At 38.2% G+C, this 22,033-nt stretch overlaps 1 protein-coding gene across 5 annotated transcripts in view; it reads right to left on the reverse strand.

Annotated features, from left to right (window-relative positions):
* Positions 1-497: 497 nt before the first annotated feature.
* Positions 498-22,033, reverse strand: part of LOC123754030 (uncharacterized) — a 28,251-nt gene continuing 6,715 nt past the window's right edge. The window contains exons 6-20 of one of the 5 annotated variants that reach the window (XM_045736149.2): positions 21,758-21,871; positions 20,316-20,380; positions 19,543-19,604; positions 18,946-19,069; positions 17,342-17,466; positions 16,314-16,548; positions 14,260-14,418; positions 13,241-13,402; positions 10,298-10,444; positions 7,601-7,846; positions 6,463-6,647; positions 4,928-5,041; positions 4,410-4,565; positions 3,003-3,186; positions 498-2,391 (exon numbers count right to left, since the gene is read on the reverse strand). In XM_045736149.2, the coding sequence (XP_045592105.2) occupies positions 1,600-2,391; positions 3,003-3,186; positions 4,410-4,565; positions 4,928-5,041; positions 6,463-6,647; positions 7,601-7,846; positions 10,298-10,444; positions 13,241-13,402; positions 14,260-14,418; positions 16,314-16,548; positions 17,342-17,466; positions 18,946-19,069; positions 19,543-19,604; positions 20,316-20,380; positions 21,758-21,871 (2,870 nt within the window). In that variant the 3' untranslated portion in view covers positions 498-1,599. Of the gene's footprint in view, positions 2,408-3,002; positions 3,187-4,409; positions 4,566-4,927; positions 5,042-6,459; positions 6,648-7,600; positions 7,847-10,297; positions 10,445-13,240; positions 13,403-14,259; positions 14,419-16,313; positions 16,549-17,341; positions 17,467-18,945; positions 19,070-19,542; positions 19,605-20,315; positions 20,381-21,757; positions 21,872-22,033 lie in introns of all 5 variants that reach the window. The other 4 variants (XM_045736148.2, XM_045736152.2, XM_069307000.1 and 1 more) reach the window with 4 other exon arrangements.

A 22,033-nucleotide genomic window follows, 5' to 3' on the forward strand; every position in this document is an offset into this window, starting at 1 on the left:
GTGCTGTACCCAGATTTTGCTCGTGGAGGCTAATAGATCAGCGGCCTGATTCACGAAACAGTTATGAAAGTACTTACGAACGTGTACATTTTTCCTCAATCTTTGACGCCTTTGGTTACATTTACTAAACAGTTTACAAGCATGAAAAGTTCCCAATTAACTGTTGTTATTGTTATGAACAGCCTCCCGAAGCTTCGCAGCTCATTAACTGTTTAATAATTGTAAACAAAACCGCCAAAGATTGAGAAAAGATGTACGGATTCGTAAGTACTTGGGTAACTTTGTGAATCTGGCCCCTGGGAGCCTTACATTTCATGGTCTTTCCCGATTCTATGTACGACTGGCCGTCCTGTGAGGTGCAGATATTAGATGAACTTATAGCTAGTTTTTTTTTTATCTACACCGTGTAATCTTTCACAGAATAGGGTAGCAGCACATTGCTGTGTATACCTAACCTTGTTAATAATAAACTTAACTGGGAAAATGGTTAATAGGACTTCTTGTAGGTACTTTTATTTGCACTACAAATGGTCTTTTTATACTATAATAAAATTACAAATTATCACTACTCATTTAGAGTATGTTTTGAAAGCATGTTATCTTCAGTATTTGTAGTTCATTATATTTCAAACTAAATAGTCATACTAAATATATATCTACAGGCTACTGAATATGAAATACCTTATCTGCAATACAGTAATTGTTATATAAATTTCAAACAAGTTTTCAAATTAAACCACAATGATGAGCTTTAACGCCCCAATTACACACAAGAACATTTTACAAAAATTATAGTTTCAAAATTTGACTTACTGTTAAACAAACCTATTAGTACCTACTTTGGAAATATTTGGTTAAACTTAATGCTCGAATTGGCCGTTCTAAGCATTATTCAGTATACAAAATAAACTTAATATACAAATTATTCACAACCTCACGTGTACAGTACAACATACTGTGGTTATGATATGTCCGAGAAAGTTTCTAGTAGTGAAAGCATACTTGATCAAGAGGCTTTATGCCATCTGCTCGACACTAGGCCTTAACATTTTCAGGCTAGGATGGACAAAATTCCAAGCTATACACTGCTGGGGGGACAAAATAATGTTGAAATGCTTACATTATTGCTCTATATAATGAATATAAATAACAGTTTACTTGCGTTATTGTAAGCTACATTATTTTCAAAAACTTGGGTTACGAACTTAAAGAATGAGTTATTTAGCAGTGTTAATTTCTAAGCGAATCTTAGCGAAATAAAATAATACGGTACACTTGGAATGTTTCTATACGATTTTCATTTTTAAAAAATTATAAAAGTTTTTCCTTTTCTTTATAGTATGATAATTCACACACAAATCATTGTTGAACTACTTAATGGTTCAATATACAGTGCAGTACTTAATATTTTCCGTGATAAATTTCCATACGGGAAATAATAAAGCAGGAAATTGGTTTATCTAATGGTATTGTTACTTTATAGATATACTGTTCTGTACATTGCAAGTTCAAAACAAATCTACAAGAGAACTTTAATATTACTTCAGTAAATCACTGAAACGCCATAATTTTTCACAGATGTGAATCTAATCTTTCTCATCACTTCGACATCTTCACTGTCATGGGTAAATACCAGTGAGACTCACTTTGGCGCGTTGCAGACTTACTGGGAGTTTCAGAGCCAAATGGATTCGTTGGCCCTGTAACAAGGTTTCTAGCTGCAGAAGGCATCTCTTTTTGCAAAGCAGCATCACTAACATGTGAAGATTCTGGCTCACCACAATGGTTGATGCTTACATTTACATACTTGTGCACATTATGCGAGCAGCCACTCTTGTTCATCACTTTTTTCACAAGATTTCGGTTAGGAGCCATATCCAAATACACATTATCCGTGTTATTGTATACCGCAATGGGTTCCCGGGGCACACCGTTCCTTTGGACAGTCTGGAAGTTGTTATTTAAGGGTTGATGTGATCTGTTGCTGTTGCTCCCACCTGCACAACAGCGTGTCGGCTCAGAGGTACGACTGAAAATGATCTCATTTCCGTTCTTGTGTACAGGTTCACATATACGGATGGTGTTGTCGGGCATTACCAACCCTCTCCGCTTTGGGTTATAGTAATAATCCTCATTAGAAGTAATTTCCAGCGTTTCTTGCTCCTGGTCTGTTTCAACATTTACATCCGGGTGTGTATTGAGAGTGACTCCGTACCGCAATCTCTTCAGGTAACTGTCAAGCGCGTTCTTCACGCCCGAACACCGCTCGTCACCGGCTGTGCGTGATCTAGCAAGCCGGACCACCAAGCAAAGGAGAATCAACACCACTGTCGACACACTGCATACCGATGTCACAACTGTCAAATTCCAGGCTGGATCAGGAAGTTGGGGCTGTCAATACAAGCTGCTGTAATTATGATATTTTCTAAATATTAAATTTAAATGAATACTTTATCCTAAAGAAAAAAAGTTTAATTGTAATATTTTGTTTTCAATGTGTATGTACTGGACAAAGTTAAGTGTTCAGCTCCTCCAAAGATTTATATTCATGAATATTTTGTTACTGATAGATTTCTTACTATTCTTTGAAAATGACTTTAGCGAAACAGTTTTCATGCAGAATTATGATACGAAATAAATAATAAAGTTACCTGTTCCTGTTACCTATCATCTAATTTTCTACCCTCTACCTACTCATATATCTTAGTAATTTTATTAACTTCATGCAACTAATATTGTTTTTTTGAGGCATCTATTATCCAGCGAGACCCCGATCCTTCCCAAAGTTGGGATGGAATGGAGCTTAAATTTAAACTTTTAGTCATTAAAATCATTATAGAATATAAAATATTTCACAAACGTGGAGAAATGAAGAATTGATATATAGTGCATCCTCTAGAATCTAGACGCCTGTATACATATTAATAAAAAAAATGATAAAATATTATTAAAAAAAAAAAAAATAGTATTAGTTTTCTACAATTCAACTCATTGATCCTTACCTTTGTGACTTTGGAAAGGAACCTGACGAGACCAAACCGGCCCGGGCCTCGACACTCACACCTGTACGAGCCTCGACTCCCATCCTGGTGGCTGGTGGTGCATCTGTTTAAATACCACACAACTGTGTTGTTTTCTAGCTCAGCTGCACCACATTTGCGGGTCCATTCATAGTCATTTGTGATACTGGAAGGGGGACGGAATACTAAATTAATGGCGTTTAAATTGACGATATTAGAAAGTGCTGTATATAATTTCCCACTTTGCTCCGGCTTGTTTTAAGGATAGGCTATGTCGCCAATTACACAAGATAAAACTAAAAAATATACAAAGATCTTCAAAAGTTATTCACAGATTTCCTCCCTCTAATGTTTGAATGCCCCCGGAATACCCGCACAGCCGTCTGCTCTGGACGTTTTCCTGTAATACAGCCAATATTACACATTATGAAGGTGAATGTAGGACCCAATTTATGTTTAATCATTAAACAGCAAATTTTCGGATGTAACCTACATCCTTTCTCAAGGTACTGTATACAATATTCTCCAAATACAATAATTATATTCACCTTCATTTAAGCACTACGGCAGTGTAGCAAGTTTCTCAATTAAAATTATGTAGAATTTTGCAAAAACAACAACGACTTTTGCTTGCAATGTGTAATATTACATAGTTACAGTGCAAGCAGTGTTCCCTTTCATTTTAACATGTTGCATGTAAAGATACCAAACACCAATATCACACAATGATAAATGGGGCCTGATCAACACACACAAGTCCAGTGCATTTATTTTGCACTGCCACTCGCTTACATATTGGGTAAGGGGGGCTATAGCTAACCAGCCGAGACTAACTCATTCCAACCAAGTGTGCAGTTTGGACACTAACACAAGAGTATGTAATGTTTGCGTGTATCCTGGAGTTAGGGTTTAGACAAAGTGACAAGACGACTCACAGGGTGTAGTAGTGTGTGTCCTGGATCACAGGGGGAAGACTGGGTGTAGTACAATCTAGGAGTGGTAATCCTGCTAGGAGGGGGAGGGAGGGAGGGGGAGGGGGGAGAGAGTGTGTTATGATATTCGAAGATTTTTATAAGACCTTCAGCCTCGAAGGGTTATTCTCAATTTATACAAGTTATGCAATAACCATCATCTGTGTACAGTGCTAGTGTTACCCTCATTATACATGATAAGTGCACTCATGACTTGCGATTGTAGTGTTAGAATAACACTGATGCGTATCCTTTACACCACCTCCTAATGCTTCAAAGTTTATAAAAGAACTTCACACTCTTGGGCCATATCTTCCTGTATAACCTACACTGACCACCATCACAAGCCTATATTTGAATAATTAATGCGTATATAAAACGCTCATAACCAGGGAGGCAGAGACAGCGTATAACTCACTTGACTCTGGATGCCGGCGCGTGTGTGGCAAGGCCCAGGAAGGAGAGGGTTGAGACAAGGGTGTGATTTAGAGGCGGCTGTGTGTGATTGACCAGATTCAAGCCCACCACCTCTACAGCGGGGGAAATGACAAAGGCTTCAGGCATATTCGTCACACTGGAACGCAAAACACATGAGTTATCCATTCTCAGTATTCCAAAAGCTATAGAAGCTAAAAAAAAAAAAAAAAAAAAAAAAATAGGCTATGTAAAATTGCAAATATTGAAATTGTGTAAATCATGAAAATTAACACGACGAAAAATCTGAGTGTCAGACCACGGATGAAGAATTGAAACAGGAATTTCCTTAAATATTTTCGTATTTTAATACATCGCCAAAGTCATGTACGAAAACACTTAAGGAAATATACGAATATAGAAATATTCAGAATCACTATATGAAAGTACTTAAGGAAATTCCTGTTTCAATTCTTCCTCCGCGGTCTGACACTGTCATATTGAAATGTGTCATGGGCCCACCTTGGTCTTGCAAGCATCGACATTCCCGTCGCGAAGCTGTTGGGATGAAGGTACATCACCGCTCCAATAGACAGCTCTTCCGTCTGCTCCAGAACTGTCACGTCCACTCGCAAACTGGCGGAGAATAAGTCCCAATTGCTCGACTGGAAATATAATTTGTTCTAGAATCGTATTAACAAAGTCACTGGTCCTGGATACAATTCTTTAACTGTATAGCAATACGTATTCATACGCATTATACACGAAGTATAATAATTATACATTTATTATACACGAAGAAATATAAATTTTGAACACAAATTTTAAAACAGCCAATAAATATAGCAATTAGGAACCGCTTTGCTAATATTAATTATATACGAGAACACCAAAAATTATTACTATTATGCATATCTAGGAAAACAGCGAGACAATATCCGAAATAATTTTATTACACCTATATTGATACCTGTATGTAAGGACTGATGTCAATTTTGGATTACCATTTTGTAAACAAACTGGCTTCAGTACATAATTTGTAGATTAAAAAAAAAGAGTCATCACTTCATTGATGAAACGAAGCTTGCTGAAGATACTGACCTGAAAGACCATGCCGAAGGTAATGAAACTTGGGAAACGAAAAGGCAACCAAAAGGCCTGGTCAGAGACCGGGCCGTGGGGGACCTTGACCCCCGGAATCACCACAGGGTGACAGTCAAGGTCTGGCTTGAAACCAAAGTAGACGGAATTGGAAACTGAAAGATAAGTGAATTGTGGCTACAAGTCACCTAAGAGTGAAAAAAACGTACGAATCCTGCGCGATTCGGCCAGATTAACTTGGTGAGGAGGTTTACCAGCGGCTAATTATCATTTGACTTTCTATTTTATTGTCTAATTAATGCTTACATATTAAGATTAGCGGTTTGTTATGCTTCGCTTGGGCTTTCTAGGTGTTTTTGGTTCAAGGAGGAACAGGTTCCATCTCAACATTGTGGCTTGCTAAGCCTGAAGCCACTTTAAACAGTCGTGTGGATTAATATACTCAAACTTTTTCAGTATTTTAAAGCTCTGAGATCAGCTTTGTTAGTCTGGTTTGTATTGTTAGTCCTGTGGCTCTCAACCTTTCCTAGTATGACAGCTGACTTGGTACCTTTTTGTACATAAATGAAACATAAGTACAGTATAATATATATATATTATATATATATATATATATATATATATATATATATATATATATATATATATACATACATACATACATACATACATACATACATACATACATACATACATATATACATATATACATATATACATATATACACACACACACACACACACACACACACACACACACACACAGTTTCAAATTACACACTAGTCTGGTCTCCTGCATTGACAATCAGAATTGAATATACATTTTGATGCCCCCCCCCCTCCTTGTGGCTACAGCGTCTTTCACATACACAGAAATATACAGCGTTACATACATTCTATTTGCCAGAATACACACACAACAAATTTACAAAGAGGGTCCTCATTGCCACTACTACCTTGCTTTGCTTTTGTATTCAGAGGGCGAGTCGACAGCGAAGTCGGCATTACTTTGAAGCTGGAGTGTTGCCACCTTGGCCACCATGTCCCCCACATGGTAGGTCGTCTTCAGAGGAGGAGGAGGAGGATGCTTCAGAACGCTAATGATATTCAATTTAGTCAAGTCATATAATTTCCACACATCCTGAGGAAAAAAAAAAATCAAACTCGTCAATAGTTCTGATACAAAAACTCTGTTCTAGAATTACAAGTTATTAACGAGACTTGAATTAATATCCAAGTAAACTATTTTATGAATCATATTCTGAAATTTATTTATTAAAAATGAAAATAAAAAGGCATCAAAAGGGGGGGGGGATAAGTTGTTATTCACTGGGTGATCCGCTTATACATTATTAGTGGGTACTACTAATTACTTTTCTCTATTGTTTTCTTCCAATTTCTTGCTTGTAATGTATATATGTCTGTTGTATAATCCTGTATACATGCCTATTTTATGATCGTCTTTCCCCACACGGTCGTCTCTGAAGGTCAAAACTTGAAAAGTTTAATTTCTATGACATCGGCAGCGAGCTCAAATATTCACCAAACTTGCGTAGTGTGTCTAAGGTCGTGAAAATACTGAGGGGAGAGGAGGGGGGGAGGGGGATGAGGAAGTTTTCGACCTTTTTAGAGACGGTTCGAGTCCAGAAGACACAAGCTGCCATGGAAACGATTCGATTCGCTTCGGTAACGGCATCACTCATTGTATGTTAACTCTATCCGGGTCTCCCGACTTCTTAGATAGTCATTGTAGGGGACTTTATTAAGGAAATGGGCCAGATGCTGCTATGGATTGACATTGTTACCATTTTGACCAGCCCACACACTAGAAGGTGAAGGGACTACGACGTTTCCGTCCGTCATGGACTATTCTCAAGTCGATTGTGTCACAATCTATTGTGACAATAGATTGAGCCACGTTATTGTGGCTAATCGCCTGCACATTGTTACCATTTATTTTAACCATTTGCCCATCTTCAAGGTCAACACGTGAAAGAAACACGAGAGCCATTAGCATGAAAAAAAAAGTTAGCGGAAATTAGGACGATTCCTATTTACTTTTAACCATAAATACAGAACCCAAACGTTACTCACAGACACGCAAGACGTATGCCTCATCATCTTCATTATCTGCTGCATGACTGACAGAAAAACATCAAGGTTCACAGGCATGTTCCTTGGGTTGAACACTGTGTCGAGCGCCGCCAGCACCCCCGTACACTCTCCCGGTAACAGCCTCGTGTCCCGCTCTTGCAGCAGTTGCAGAAGTTGTCTGGCCAGACCAGCGACGTCCTCCACACGTATCTCGTATCCTCTGGCCTGAAGAACTAGCTCCGGGGTCTGCAACACCGAATCATGGTTCGTTTAAACCGGAAACGTGGTTTACATGCCCTAAAATAAATTCTAGCAGCAGAAATTTCTAGCAGCAGAAAGCAGCGTTTCTGCCCGAAACGCTGCGCGTACTAGTGGCTTTACAAGAGTGTAAATACTGTACTATCCAATGTATTCTCACAAACCCAATGTACCTTCTTGTATATATATAACTAAATAAATAAATCCAAAAATCCAAAGAGAAATAAACTGAACAAAAAGAAGGGAACTATGAGAAGAAAGCGCCAAACCTGTATTATACATCAACTTGAAAGGGGTCAGGATAAGGATTTGGGATGGGACGGGGGGGAAAGGAATGGTGCCGAACCACTTAGACGGTCGGGAATTGAACGCCAACCTGCATGAATAAAGACCATCGCTCCACCCGTCTAGTCCAACCACTTGGGCTGAACAAGGATATACACAACTATACCACCACCCTCAAAAGAGATAATGCAGTGCCTCACTCCTTAACAAAAGACGGCACCAAGCCTGGAAGACTATGTATGACACCATCAGCGTTCTAGGAAATGTATATGTATATCTCTCAGAATGTTCGGTAATACGTTCATTGCTTGTAATGTGTGTCTATGTATGTATTAACACGATGTACTGAACGGGGTGAGAATAGCTTGAGCTGCCTCATCCCTTTGTGTGTATTTTACCTCAAACTTATTTCAATTTCAATCAGCGTTCTTGGAAATGCAAAAACACGCTAAATACCACTTAGGAGGCCAATACGAGAACAAAAGGACACAAAGCGAGTGATATCAAAGTTATCGCATTCGCCAAAAATTCAGTCTATGGACAAATGATCCAGAGGGAGATTGGGACAGCAAGACATACAATTGTCTTAAAAATCAATCCATTTTGTCCAACAAAATAGAAACTATTGTACCCTATAAAAGTCCAGGTGTTGTACTATTGACTTTTGTAAAGGGCGTGATAAAGAAGATAACCAAACTAAGCTATCATAGGCCTAGGACAGTTATCGTTAGATGTCTGTTCTTGTTGTACCATTCAGTACAATAGTGTAAAATGTCAACATTTTGGTTGCAATAGTCCATATTATGTACACGAGAAATCACAATGTGATGTATCTGAGGAAATCATTAAAGCAAGACAGGGATCGAACCTGCGTCCTGGACAACCCCGACGCATGTCTTACCCCTACAGCATTTAGGCGGATCCCAGGTTAAACGACTTAAAAGCCGTTTAACGGGTTTAAACGGTTAAAAGACCACGACTTTGTAAAAAGTCGTGGTCTACGGGTTAAGACGCGCCTCTCAGGGTGGTAAAAAAGAACGTCGCTTTTGGCCGTTTGCCCGTATGGCCGAATATGGACGTAATTTGAGAAAAAAAAAATTAATATAAATTTGGGAGTTTTTCCAACAAAAGTTAAGAGTCCTCCGATAGGTTAGGTGGGCAGGAAATTCTCAAAGTTTCAAAACGGTATGAAAAACGTTAATGGAAAGAATCCTCTTCTAAGCTGGCCGAGTAAGCCGGACGACTCAAACAGAAAAGTACGTCTCTTTTGTGAGGATTTCATTTCAAATTACGTCCAAATTTGGCCATAGCGGCGCATACCAGCGAAAAGTGACGTTATTTTTAAGAGTTCGGGTTGTACCCAGAACGCTAGTTCCATGGCCGTCCTGCTCCTGTGATTTTCTGATTTTGTACATGTTCTTCATCGAGGCTGTAAGCGTTGCTATTTATATAGGATTGGGTTGAGAAACTACTACTGGCCAGCGTTCGAAAACTTACTATAAAAATGTTGCATTGAAAAGACCGAATTAAAGCGTTGCCAAATGACTAATGACTCTTTGCGAACAAGGCGAGTCAGCAAAATAGCGATAACAAAGCGAAAACACAAGAAATCCAATTAAGATCAAGAAATAACCCATCGATCAGAGGACTACCGAAAGCCCCGAGTCAATATAGGGGGAAAACGTTAACAAATAATTATGCATAACCTTACATATATAAATGTGCACATTAAGAAAAAGTAATTTATTATAAATTATAAAATTTTAGAAGATTTGAAATGACAAAATATAACATGGCATTGAGTAATTAAGTCATGTTGCATCTGCATGTTTAAGCAATGTAATTTAAAAACTAAATCCTAAATAGTATTTGTTTATATCTAAATAATCAAATTATACATATAATTTGAACAAACAATATATAGGCGGAACATTGTAGTGTAATTTTTTTTTAAGAAAGTTAAGACTTAGATTAACAGACTATGGAAAAAATGAATTTTTGTAGGTTTCAGGATTCATTTGAATCTTCAACTTTAATGCAAATAATAAAAAGCTAATTAAGTGTTCGCCAAGACACTGTGAAGATCAGCATCATGCTAGATATGAAGGTAATTTATATAGGTCTACAAATATGAAAGATGGACTTGGCACTTGCCTGCAGGATGTTCAGCAGTGGACGGTATGAGCAATCTGAAAAATCTGGAGTACTCCAAGAGGCACTCTGATTGGAAAGAAGCTGGCACTTCCGTTTGGCCTTGCCCTCGAAGCCTTCAGGACACACAGTCTCATCAGTTTGGTCTGCCTGGCAATACAACACATTAATTCTTAAAGAGCGAGGATAAAAACTTAACTTTCTAAGTAAGGCGCAATGTTGCACCCATTTGCAACAAGGTTCCAATGCACTTTACTGCCAGGGCTGATCGGCATTTGAGAATAAGAGTATCAGGATATACTTTCATACATACCTATCGGGTCATACTGGTGTCTGAGAATACTCTCAATTCAACCCCATAATACCCTCAAGAAGGTTCATTCACCTGATACCTCTATTTACCTAGCAGTAAATAGGTAACTGCCACCAGGTGCAGCGAAGTAGTCAGCAACCAAATCATAAAATATTGGTATAAATTAGACACCAGACTCCCCACACACCTGAAAATAAAAAAAAAAAAAAAAAAATAAAATAAAATAAAAGACGTTTCGACCCGTACTAGACCATTTATCAAGTCGTTATTTTCAGGTCAATACTGTCCGTATTGACCTGAAAATCATGGACAGAACAGCGGCAGCTACAAGCCTTGGTACAAAGGCAGGCAATTTGCTCAGCCTCACCTGAATGGCACATTCAGTCGGGAACAGCAGCGGCTCCTAGTAGGCAAGGGCCCTTTACATCTGCTAGATATATGCTGAGCTCAAAGTTAGCTGCTGTAACATGGTTAACTAGGATATAGATATGTCAGAAATCCACATCTGAGCAAAATAGGAGTACAGAAGTCCCTTGCAGATGGATTTGCAATACTCATTCACCAATGTCATATTGAAAAGTGAAAATCTTTCTACACTTTGAGAATGCATAGTCCAGTACTTCTATTCTCAACATAAAATAATGGGGGTGTCTTCTAGACATGAGGATAAGGTAATCTGATAACCCCAGCAAGGAAGCAGAAGCAAAATCAAATGGTTCCCATCTCCCTACAAGAACTTCAAGCAACACTATCCTTGCTCGATGAACGGGAGAATGCAACAGAGAACCTGTGATGCACTGAAGCCTCCCCTTCCAGATCCATTAAGAGCCAATGTTAAATCTAGAAATGTTTCAACCTACTTAACTGAGAGACGGGAGAAGTCTCCCTTATCACAATGGTATCAACTAGCTTGGACACCAAACTCTAACATGGACCGTATGGATACCAGGTGACCTCTAATCTGTAGCATTTCTAACTACATCTTCCTAACCCTGACTGTAGTATCGACGAAGATACATGTATACTAGTCAGTATTGTTAAAGGACTTCAATCACCGTAGTCGAGTGCTCAGTAACCATGTACTGGAACAGCTCTAACTCATGGAGGAGAAGAGAAAAATTATATATGTTGTTAACATTGTATAAATGCATAGCTACATCTATAATAGAAAAAGTCTCGGGCACTGATGTTGTTCATTTGGAACATTTTTTTAACGGTTTGATTCAGCTAACTGACAAAATTTCACCCAATGTTTAAGGTTAAGAAGCTGCTCAACAGTATTTGTTGAATTTCACTCTCGGTGGACACTCTCTCCAGACTCAAGACTCCTGGAACAAAACACCGTCGGGTCAGTTCACTAAGGACTGCCTCCAACACCACCAAGTACCTGCACTACAACAAGAGGTTATCTTGAGATGATTTCGGAGTTTTTTAGTGTCCCCGCGGCCCGGTCCTCGACCAGGCCTCCACCCCCAGGAAGCAGCCCGTGACAGCTGACTAACACCCAGGTACCTATTTCACTGTTAGGTAACAGGGGCATAGGGCGAAAGAAACTCTGCCCATTGTTTCTTGCCGGCGCCTGGGATCGAACCCAGGACCACAGGATCACAAGTCCAGCGTGCTGTCCGCTCGGTCGACCGGCTCCCCGTTTTAAGAGAGGTAAAGGTATTCAAGTATTTCTCCTACATAACAGTAGCAGCAGCAGCAGCAGCAGCAGCACTCTACGAGCCGGGAGATGAGCAGCATCATTATGACATCCCAAAGTACAAGGGGAACCAGAAGAAACTAAAGGTGGGCAAATCTGGGTAATTTCTTGATATGAAGCTACTACCGCCTGGTGACATTGGAGTAGCAGGCAAACAGAAACTATTAGAGTGATGCTAAAAGCACCTTGCAAATACTGTAATGTATAATCTAATCAACCCTCTCTGATCATTTTGGGCTAAATTGCTAATTACCAGTAGGAAGCCGTTAGGTTCGTGGCTGTTGAAAGTGGACATGCACTTGTTGCTTTGACTGACGCTTGGCTGGTACATACTGTCCGGGAGCCAGATTCACGAAGTAGTTACACAAGTACTTACGAACCTGTCCATCTTTCCTCAATCTGTGGCGGCTTTGTTTACAATTATTAAACAGTTAATGAACTCCGAAGCACCAGAAGGCAGTTAATGACGATAACAACAGTTAATTGGGACGTTTTCATGCTTGTAAACTGTTTAATAAATGTAACCAAAGCCGTCAAAGGTTGAGGAACCGTCGATTCAACGTCGAATCTCCGCCACTCTTTGATACTGTGCCCAATGGGAACACTATCTCGTGAATCGGCCTTACTATCCGTACTGTAATACAATATATGTGCTAACCGAAACGCTTTGCGCTTCGCGTTTGCCTTTTTTCCCCTGCCCGAAACGCTTTGCATAATAATGGCTTTAGGCAATGTATGTACTAGCTCTATCTATAAATTCATTAATATCTGTATCACCCCTTGCATGTATGTACTTTACCTAAATAAACATTTGAATTTGAACAACTTTTTAGGGACTCAATGTTAGTTTTTACAGCATTCATGATTTCAATGAAGGGTTTAGGCTATGAGATCTGCAAGTGTAGAAGTACTCATGACTAGGACTTACGGGTGTGGCTTGCCAGAACGTCGAGTACGATGCAGTTGGTGGACAATGTGAATGTTGTAACTGAAGAATGTGAACCATCACACAATTCGAGCCGGTGTTGGTCACCGAGTCACTGCACAAGTTCTCTTTCACTTTCACTTCACATTTTACACTCACCGATTGCTAAAAAAAGAAACATTTACATTATCTTAATTAAGGGGGGGGGAGGGGGAGCAGAACACAGTATAATGAAATGACCCGTTTCTGGATGAATCTCTAAGGCATGTTACAGTTTAAGTACAGGTAAGATATTCCACAGCTTATAACCATCTCCTCCAGGTACTGTGGCCATCATGGACTACCAGGACAACAATCTTGCCTCCTTCCCTCTCCTTGAAAGATGCGAAGGAACGTGAGAGTGCCAGACTTATATTATTGTTGACATAGAATGCACTCTGCCCCTGCCAAGTCATTGTGAATCTCTTACGTATCCCGAGAGTGGTAGCGCAGAAGGATTACAGAGAGTACAAACTATCTTAATCAGACCTCGGTCAATATTACATTAGCATTTACGATACATCTGCACTGCTCGGAACCACCTATCCGCCAAAGCCGTAAATTAAAAAAAACTGCTGAATTTCAAAATCCATCTCGATAAAATTATGAGGACAAATGTGGGCGGGACCTTTGACAAGCCGTCTGCTTCTTGTCCTCGTCGAGGCCACTAAAGATAGTGGACCTCGGGAAAATTCAGGTAAATTTGCCAACGGCTAAACTTTCCAACAAGAATTTTATGCCAATGAACTCGAGGTATATATTCAGCTGGAGATCAACAACCACGTACTCTTCTTGATTGATATAAATTTAATGAAGCTGCAGGTCAAACAAGTTTTTGTATATTTTATATATATATTTTATTCGTAACAAATTTTTTGTTAACTTTCAATTAAAACACACCATAGGTGCAATATAAACTGTAGAAATTAGAGAAAAAAACTTGAAATATTTAAATCCACGAGAGAAATGGCTGATCAATTTACCTGTATATTGTAAATGTAGATATTTGATCTGTTCCAACTGCTGACATCATGGAAATAATGCCCAACGGCTTTTCTCGAGGTGACGACCCAAGAGAACTTGTAGTTCCTTCCACCATCCCAGTCACCCTTAATGTTACAACTAAGAGTCGCATTACCATTCTGGAAAGGAAATGTCATTCATCATCACTACATTTTACCTACTGAAACAAATGTAATAATTTTAATGTTTAGATGAAGTTTGTTATTATAGAACTTGGTTTACGATGCTGACGGCGAAGTAATGGCCTGTGCATGTATTTACAAATGAATGCATAACCTTTGCACTGCGCATAACATCGTGATATGATGTTCGACCGGTGATGAACACAATTACATGTTTTAGGTACTTTGCAACATTTAAAACTTCCACAGGTACACTGTGTTCACAATCCGTATTTGAGACCATCTTGAAAAGTGACAAGATTTTTTGGATATTTTTTCTCTGCTCAGGGCTTGATTTTTAACAATATATTTGACAAAAGCTTTATTTTGAATACTTTTTTCCCCTGCGAGCACACTAATGCCTCAAATGCCTCAATGCAACAAGCAATACAAAATTTATATGCCATAAAAAAGCGACATGTTAACGACAGTTAAAATCAATTTAAGATCAGGTAAAAGCAATTTAAGGAATTAAATCATAAAGCGGAAAAGTTAACATCCTGACAGACAAGATGCTACGTATGACGCTCGTAGATGGAAAGCTGTTGGCGACAGCGGAGGGAATGTGAATAATGATGGTTACTAAAGATATTGTTTAATTCATGGGAAGGAGGGAGTCGATATCCTAGTCATGTCTTTCCAGTTTTATGCAGTCAGTCGTGTTTTTGACTTTCATTGAAAAACATGACTTTTCAGTCATGTTTTTCCAGAATGCAGCCCCACAACTGTTGCCTAATTCCAGGCTAGGTATTTACTGCTAGGTGAACAGAGGCATTAAATGAAATGGAATTTAGGAATCGAACCCGGGATCCCCGGCTGAGTAAAGAACAAAACCAACTGTACTATAATAACATCAAATTTATGTGCAGTACTCGCTAAAAACGCAACAAAGGTGCCTACTCCTCCTAGGTACACTCTCCACCTTGTAAACACGAAGTATACAAGTACTGTATTCCAATTCAGTGCACAAGTACATCATAAAAGTAGTCACTAATATTGTCTCGGCTAAAGTGGTTACATATGCATTATGCACGAATATTCTTCTTGAAGGGTTGCACCTCTGCAAAAATAGATCAGACTCCCCCGCAGAAATCCACCAACTTTTGAAAAAAGTATGACCCTATTTCCATTGCAGAAGTGTCAATACCTCCATTTGAGTGTACCATTGCACGTGAGCTCGCATTCACCGCCTCCAGGAGCTCAATCTCGTCCACCACTACCACCAATGTGTGACTAGACATTACAGAATCTCCTCATATCAAACGATCATCCAATTATCAGTCTGTTTACATCCAGGTAAGTCCTACCATGACCTGCCAGATTACACCGCAATTACCAATCCAGCCGACCAATGCTGTGCTCGACATTTTGTATTCATTTTACCAATTCCTCTGAGAATGCTCTTTTCATCAATTCCATGAAAGCAAATTCCAGAGTTATTTTTACAGTTTCCATCCCAAGTGAAGAACTTCAGAAAATATGAAATATTTGTGCTAGAATCGTTGATTATGTCATATTCAATAACACATATACACACGTGTGTGGATACATAGGCACTGACAAATCAAATTACTGTGTGTCAAACCTACAAAGATATCCTTGAATACTTTTCCCAGTCATGATTCATGAACCCGAATTTTCATGACAATTCACTTTCTAACACAACACATTAGAACAGCCCATTCTATTTCCCCTACGTAAAAAGAAAATTAAAAAATTTGGCTAGGCTAAAAAATATATAAATATAAAGAGTAGCCTAACCAAAAAGCGTTAAAAAAATTTACCAGCCTACCTAACCTACTGGAGCCGATATTACCACCAATGAACCCTACCAAAATGCAAGTTGCCTCAACCTTTTCAATTCTGATGACATAGGGCAACACCTCCACTTGTAAGGGCGGGACGAGATCGGCGACAACAGTGCGGGCGACAGTCTTGTGGTGGTGGTCGGCCGCCTGGCAGGTGTAGCTGCCCCAGTCCACTGACGGGTTGTGACCCTCCACCCACAGCTCTACCGAATGGTCCTTCGCGTTCATCCCTTCGTAGTACTTGATGGTGTACATGCCTTCAGTCACACGCGACACAGAACTGGGAAAATAATTAATGAAAATAATAAATATAACTGGGAAAGTAATTCATTAAAACGTGAAAAATTAAACTATAATCCTGTATTGAAATACATTACAATTCACACATTTAATCCACTATAATATGTATATTCTATGAATATTAGTATTATAATTATAATATTCATAGAATATACATATTATAGCGGTTTAAATGTATGAATTGTAATGTATTTCAATACAGAACATGGTCTCCTTTTTCATACATTTCAACACTATTCTCAATCATAATTCCTAATTTCTCTTCTTGCTCTACTTCCTATGTTTGTATGTGCAAATATATATATATATATATATATATATATATATATATATATATATATATATATATATATATATATATATATATATATATATATATATATATAATATTATATATATATATATATATATCCCTTGTATACGCGTTTATACAAGGACCTGTGAGCACTGCACTATGTATATACAAATTCAGAATAACTAGATTTATCATTTTCAGCAGCAGTTACCAGTTAATTACTTGCAATTTGCAACAAGTACCAGAATGAGGCCAGCATCAGCAGTAAGTGACCAAGTTTCAAACAGGAAAAATCGAGACAAATTACAAGAAACGTGAAAAATATTTCTTAATATTAATTTTAAAGCTTCGTGTATATTCTAAACAAGTTAACAAAATACGGTACAATATTTAATGAAAAATGAAGTTGGAAAATGTATAATAAATCACTAAACAGACGTAGTATATTTATATCGTATTTTTCCACATATTTACTTGCCTAGAGTTGATGTTGAAGGTGTAGATATGATAGTGGTCTTTATACCAGTCTATCATAAGAGGTAGATTGCCATATATGTTGCACATCAACACGAGGCTAGACTGCCTGACCTCTTTCCTCACAGGCTAAAGAAAAACAACTTTTAAAATTAAGGTAGAAAACTGGTCAAATGCGTTGACAAATGATTACTGGGACAAGCAAAACCGACTTTGAATGGTACTATAAATGTTGTTACTTTAATTTGAAGTAAATTTTATAATTTTACAATAAATAGAAATTAAATGCACTAAATACATGTGTACTTGATAGCAAATAATTGTCAATAATAAATTAAATATACCATCCCAATCTCACATTAACTTATTAGTAAATTGGCAATAAAAAAGTCAGTTATAATGACATTTGACACTTGAATAAATGACTGTTGACAGTTGGAACTAATTGCCAATGAAAATCAGGACAATGACAAAATTACACCGATTAATTGCCATTGGCAATGTTCTATGCACGATAGGGAGATCCGATGTGACCTCCCTCACGCTTTCCCTGAATTAACGAAGTGTCGTTAAGTGTTAAATCCCATTTTCTTATCATTCAGGATTCATTTTATTTTCCTTGTAAGCTATTACACATATCTAGTTGTGATCACGGTGTTCTGTCTGACTGGACAAACAAGATATTAAATCAGTGGATTTGACAGATTCACACATTTGTGATCGTCTTGGCATTTCGAAATACTTCCCCACCTTCAAGTACACACTATCCTCATCAGGTTCTCAAGTACTGGACTGTTCAGACCAGTTTGGACTCGACATCTACATTGCAGAAGGAAAGATCAACACTTCAATAATATATAAATTGGAAAGTTTGCAATAAGGAGGCAGAGAAAATAGAGCGTAGGTGGTCCTTCAACGGGAGTGATGCAGGGGGAGCACAGCTACTGGGTAAAGTGGCTCCCACGAGACGTCAAACCCATCTTCACATCAACTGGATAGTTATCTAGATATAAATGATGGTCTGAAAGCATACTATGGTTCCAATAGTAGTCTGTAAACTGGCAAGTGAACCTTTGTCCAAAAAACAATAGTCTCAAGTTATAACTACTGTATTATAAATCATTAGTTTAAAATAGAGTATGCTTAACTCTTTTTCTTTGAAACTGAGGAATTTGGTTTTCTGTACAAGAAATTTTTGAGGATACTCAAATTAGTTTTCTAATTTCATATTTCACGTTTGAGAGTAATGCACTATATTAACGTAATCAAATGTAATTAAACCTAAACTAACCTTAACCAAACCTAACCATGGATAGGGCGTAGATAGTAGTAATTACATAGTGGTTTCTTAGTGACTACCTCTAGGGTACCTCCTCCCTCAGGACAGGTTGCGGCGCAGGGAAAGAAGGGTTGTATAAACCTGTATCCTGTAGCACAATCACTCACACCTACTTCAGGTATACTTACCCCCCCAACTTGTGCACCAGCTCAGTGACATACACATTATATCTTGTATTAGGGATGTTATGGGATGTACGGGATGTAAGTAGGGACATCCCTACCATACTTCAGAAATGTTTACCCGAATAAACAATTGATTTGACTTACACCAATCCACAAAACATCCTGGTAAGTGAGGCTGACTGAGGACATTAGAGCGTCTTCCCAAACACTCTTGGCGGGAACAAGGCTTAGATTCTTCACAGCAAAGTGGACCTTCATCTCATTTGAACTGTAAATTAAGTTTCAACAATATTAAAAAAGGAAAATCTTGTAATATCTAATTCCACGATTTTTATACGAAAATTAGTTCATAAACCAGTTCTATAGTGGTAACAGCCTAATAAGACTTATGTAGTACAAGAAGCTGTACACATCACAGTTATGTAAAATTAAATTAATACAGGAACTAAAAATACATTTACGTAAAATATACAGGTATAGGGTAGAATTTGCATGTTAATTTAGGCTAGAATTAAAAATAAAAAGAACTAACAGGGAGCTAAATAGAAAATGACAGCCGAATTATTTTATTTCAGGTATAACTATGCAAATTAATTTGTACATTGCAATATTAAGATATTTAATGGATGATCACGATTAAACCTAACCACCCTCTAAAGAAATTCAGAGTTTTTCCAACAGTTCTTCCTAAATAAAGCACAAAATCGAGCATATAACTGAAATGTACACTACATTCCTCACCTGTTGGGTGGAACGCTGATGTCCAGGTCTTCGAGCCCAGCTTTCTGAAGTAATCTGTAAGTCTGAAGATGTGGATTATAAATAAATTGTACAATGAACATGAACACAAAACATAGGTTAAAATTACCTTTGTATAACTACACTCTTCTACACCATTTTTAGAGACAAATGAAATGTTTATAAAAAGTGTTAAAGAAGATTATTTATTTGACTTATCAGAAGGCATAATTAAGTTCCAGTAGTTCAATATAACTACAAATTATTGTAATTATATTATTACTTTAATAATTAAATTATTAACTTTCTTTTTAGCAAGCCGAAGAGCGCATCCATTATATTATAAATCTAAAAAAAATCTTGAAAATCTAAGATTAAATTCACGAAACAGACGCAGGAGGACACCCTAAAGCAAGATATAAAACTAAATAAGATTAGAACGTTACAGTGTTTAGCATTAATATACATTTTGGTGAAGTAGAGATCAGTAGCTAAAGTGCATAGTTTTAAGTCCGTAGGACAAGAGAAGTTTTTTCTCAACATTCGCTCGTTAAACTTTGATAGTAAAGGACAAAGGAATTAAGAGACGGCCAAAGGAATTAAGAGACGGCCAAAGGAATTAAGTAAGTAAGTAAGTAATTATCAAAAGAAGGCACCAAACCGGGAAGGCTATGTAGCACCATCAAATACGCAAAATAATCAGAGGGCGCTAAATAAGGAATTAAGCGTAAGACTAATTGCCCCAACGACAGGAGAATGAACGAGTTGGCACCGACCTTTTCTTTGAGGGATATGTTCTGGTGGTAGTCCTGAACCTTCACCGTCACGTCCCACAAGTCATCTGTAGTCACAAGATGTCAAGTTAGATACAAAATGCGTAGAAAACCAGACGAGTTATGATTAGTTTTGAAGCAATATGCCGAGGTCGAGTTTCATCTTTTCAGGCAAAATCTTTACGAGGTGGAACACAGTCTTAAAGCAGGCGATGAGTCACAATAACGTGGCTTAAGTATGTTGACCAGACCACACACTAGAAGGTGAAGGGGCGACGATGTTTCGGTCCGTCCTGGACCATTCTCAAGTCGATTGTGAACTTGAGAATGGTCCAGGACGGACCGAAACGTCTTCGTTCCTTCACCTTCTAGTGTGTGGTCTGGTCAACATACTTTAGCCACGTTATTGTGACTCATCGCCTGCATATGAACAACGTTAACAGCTCTCTGGATAATGAAGTCACAAAAGAAGATGTTGATATTCCTAAAATTGTAATCGTACGTGCTCAATGTTGTGCTAATTTCGGTGGCTCAAATGTAGCGGCCCCACCCCCTTCCAACCACTCCGGTTAATGGCTTCAGAAATACAATTCGGAGGTGCTGGATTAACCACTTCACAGCTCTGAATCATGAGGCAGTATCAGAGCTCTCCTGATTGTTGAAAATGGCTAACGGGCAATCTGTAACCTACAACAGTATCAAATCACTACAGTTTGCCACCTGAACTTTAACTATTATTATGCCATTATGGATGCTACGGCGGCAATGGGACAGAAATAAACAGATCTGGCGACTTGAAAATACATCATGGCTTTATCAGCTATATCTGTAGCTATATACATAAACAAATGCTGCACTAGAGTGTTCATAACGTTGAAATCTCCAAGCACTATCATGCTAATGATACATTCATATACGTCTACATATAACTAACTAGGACTTGTGCAAACCGATAGTCAAACAGCTTTAATTGAGCACACTGAAATCAAGATACAATAGCAGACAACCACACCAGCATGTTCAGCAGCACCTAAGTCAAATCTCGTGTTATAGACGAGACTTTTAGGGGCCCCAGACACGTTGTGAAGCTTTAACGTAATTGTTGAAACGCAAGTTTGTGTGGTTAGAATCAAATTTATGTCTGGCTCGGCTCTCACTACTCCTTTGTATCAAAGTGGCTTTGCAGGTTGACTTTCATAAAACAAATCATCCTAAATTTAGAAGTCTATTGAATGTAATTATTCATTTCAAATGGCTCAAGAAAAAACTTGATAGCGGAAATTGCAGGATTCATTGTAATGTGTCAATAAAAACTTACATTGTTCAAATTTGTATGTTCCAAAACATAGAAAGACAACATTTAATGCACTCAATGTGCTTCAGATAGTTAAACGACTCCCAAGCCATGCATCTAGTGCTACTACTGTATAATGTAGTTGTATTACCCATTTCTTGGCAGTGTGTTTTATTTATCAACTTGTAGCCTGCACGACACTGGCACTTGAAGATATTCCCAGCGATGTGACACGTGTGCTGGCACTCTAAAACTCCTCTGCAACCTGGAAACAAGAGAATCTTGTCGAATGGTATTGATACCCTTTGAGAAAATCCGTAGGAGCCGTGATGAGGGTTCGAACTTATGTGGTATTCTCACGTACACGCCCTAGCGACTAGACCACGACATTGGTTCGAACCCCTCATCACGGCTCCGTTGGATTTTC

Source organism: Procambarus clarkii, chromosome 6, assembly GCF_040958095.1.
Source record: "Procambarus clarkii isolate CNS0578487 chromosome 6, FALCON_Pclarkii_2.0, whole genome shotgun sequence".
In the NCBI taxonomy this organism is placed as follows: domain Eukaryota; kingdom Metazoa; phylum Arthropoda; class Malacostraca; order Decapoda; family Cambaridae; genus Procambarus; species Procambarus clarkii.